Consider the following 2300-nt stretch of genomic DNA (forward strand, 5'->3'; position numbering starts at 1 on the left):
GATGGTTTTGAGGGAGACTGAGACCAGAGCTTGCCTGTGGTCCCTGGAAGAGGAGTAATTGAATCTCCCCTAATCTCAGCCAGCCTGGATAGCTTTATTTTCTCTCCTCCCACACAACAATGTGGTCCTGGGATTCCCCTCCCATCCACACTAAGATGTCACCAGTGGAAGGTAAGCATAATTCAAGGCTGGCTTGAATTCCTGGGATGTGTCATGGGCTCTGTCTCTCATGATTCAGAAAATGCATGTGAAATGTTTTAGTATGTGGATAGCTAAGCTCTGCTGCCCAGGGATGCAGAAGTATCTAGACTAGAGATTCAGGTCAGAGTGGGTGAAGAGAGGCAGGTCAAGAACATTTGCATGGAGGCCCCTCCCTCTTCTGAGGCAGGGGGAGGAGATAAGAGATTTATGGGAGAGGCAGACCCAGGCTTAGGTTATCAGAAGGCAGTGCTCTTGGGGCATCTCCACCATGGCCTGGGCTCTGGTCCTCCTCACTCTTCTCACTCAGGAAACAGGTGAGCCCTCCAGGGAAGGGAGCATGGAACACTGGAGCTCATCCTTTGTCTCCTCCTCAGACTCACCTGGGTCCCCAGAACTTAACTGGCTATATTGTGTTCTTTCTTTCTTCAGGGTCTTGGGCCCAATCCTCCCTGACTCAGCCATCTTCAGTGTCTGGGGCTCTGGGACAGACAGTTACCATCTCTTGTGTTGGAACCAGCAATGACGTCGGGAGGTATAATTATGTCTCCTGGTATCAACAGCTCCCAGGAATGTCCCCCAAACTCCTGATTTATGATGTCAGTTATCGGCCATCAGGGATCCCTGATCGCTTTTCTGGCTCCAAGTCTGGAAACACAGCCTCCCTGACCATCTCTAAGCTCCAGGCTGAAGATGAGGCTCATTATTACTGTACCTCATTTAGAAGTGGTAACACTTACCACAGTGGTCCACGTTCATGAGGAAGTAAGACCAAAACCTGCCCTGTGCTCACAGGCTCCCTGCTTGCTCTGAAGATGCTTCCTCAAATCTAACCATGTGCAGAGGGGGTTTCATGCAATATGGCCTTGAGAATTCAGTTCTCTCTCAGATCTAATCCATCATGCAATGTAGTAAAATGAAACAGGCTTCCTGGTGAATTGTCTGGGGGAAATCATCAGTCTCTCTCTTCCTTGATGTGTTCCCAGAAGATGATCTTTCCTTTCCTCTAAGAAAGGGACAAAAAGACCTGTGCTTTGTGTAATTTTCACAGTTCTTAGGGACATCCTTACCTTAAATGACAGCCTTCACTCCTGTTAGTCCAGGTTGGAATCATTTATTCAGAAATGTCTTTGTCTTGTTTAACTCAGTGTCCATCATATTCTAATCAACATTATCCTCCTTGGTGGGCTAACATTCTGCATGTCAGTGTTTGAGAATACAGCCACCCAGGGAAAAGCTGAATATTTAGGTTAAGAAATGTGTAGAATAGGAAGATGTTGTTATTCCTATGCCCCCTTTTTTTTCTGAGCCCATATTCAAGGAAGCTGAGCAGGAGGATTTGGAGTTGCGGCTCTATGATATGTGGAAGCCTCCCTCCCCTCAGACCAATGAATCACTATCCTGAATTCAACCCTGTCTCCCTGACAGGGTGGGCTCTTTCCAACATGTTTCCATTTTCCACCAGGGAAGAGAAAGCTTGTCTCTGTTCCTCACGGAACTCCATTATGTCTGATGTTCATAAAGAACCAGCTCAAGGGGCGCCTGGGTGGGTCAGTGGGTTAAACCTCTGCCTTTGGCTCGGATCATGATCCCAGGGTCCTGGGATCGAGCCCTGCATTGGGCTCTCTGCTCAGCGGGGAGCCTGCTTCCTCCCTTCTCTCTCTGCCTGTCTCTCTGCCTACTTGTGATCTCTGTCTGTCAAATAATTAAGTAAAATCTTTAAAAAAAAAAAAAAGAACCAGCTCAATTCTACCTGGAATCCCAGTTATGACAAATCACTAAATACACATACACACAATTTATATCCAAGAATTCTCTATCCATTAATTGAACCTGCTGTATACCATAGGAAATCTGTTTCAATAAATAATTGTTCTCAGTTTTCCAGACGTTTCCTAGTTTTAGCAGTGAAACTGTCACTCTTAGTAATGCCCTCACTGAGGTTCAAGTCAGGATGCATGGTAAGCTTTCCTGAGAACTATGTCTCTCTCATTATGTTCTCACCTTTAATTAGTTTTCCAAATCTCTTTCCAGTTGCCTAGTTTCTTCCCTCAATAAATGGACAACAGTTTGATGTTTTCATTGTCTGGGATGGAAATGTG

General features: G+C 45.9%; 1 gene segment (V, D, J or C); it reads left to right on the forward strand.

Moving 5' to 3' along the window:
• The first annotated feature begins 430 nt into the window (after positions 1–430).
• Positions 431–959, forward strand: LOC116882724. The segment is given in 2 exon segments: positions 431–515; positions 631–959. Coding segments are annotated over 2 exon segments (375 nt in total).
• Positions 960–2300: the final 1341 nt, after the last annotated feature.

The sequence above is a fragment of the Lontra canadensis genome, unplaced genomic scaffold (genome assembly GCF_010015895.1).
Source record: "Lontra canadensis isolate GAN:19392208 unplaced genomic scaffold, GSC_riverotter_1.0 scaffold87, whole genome shotgun sequence".
Classification (NCBI taxonomy): domain Eukaryota; kingdom Metazoa; phylum Chordata; class Mammalia; order Carnivora; family Mustelidae; genus Lontra; species Lontra canadensis.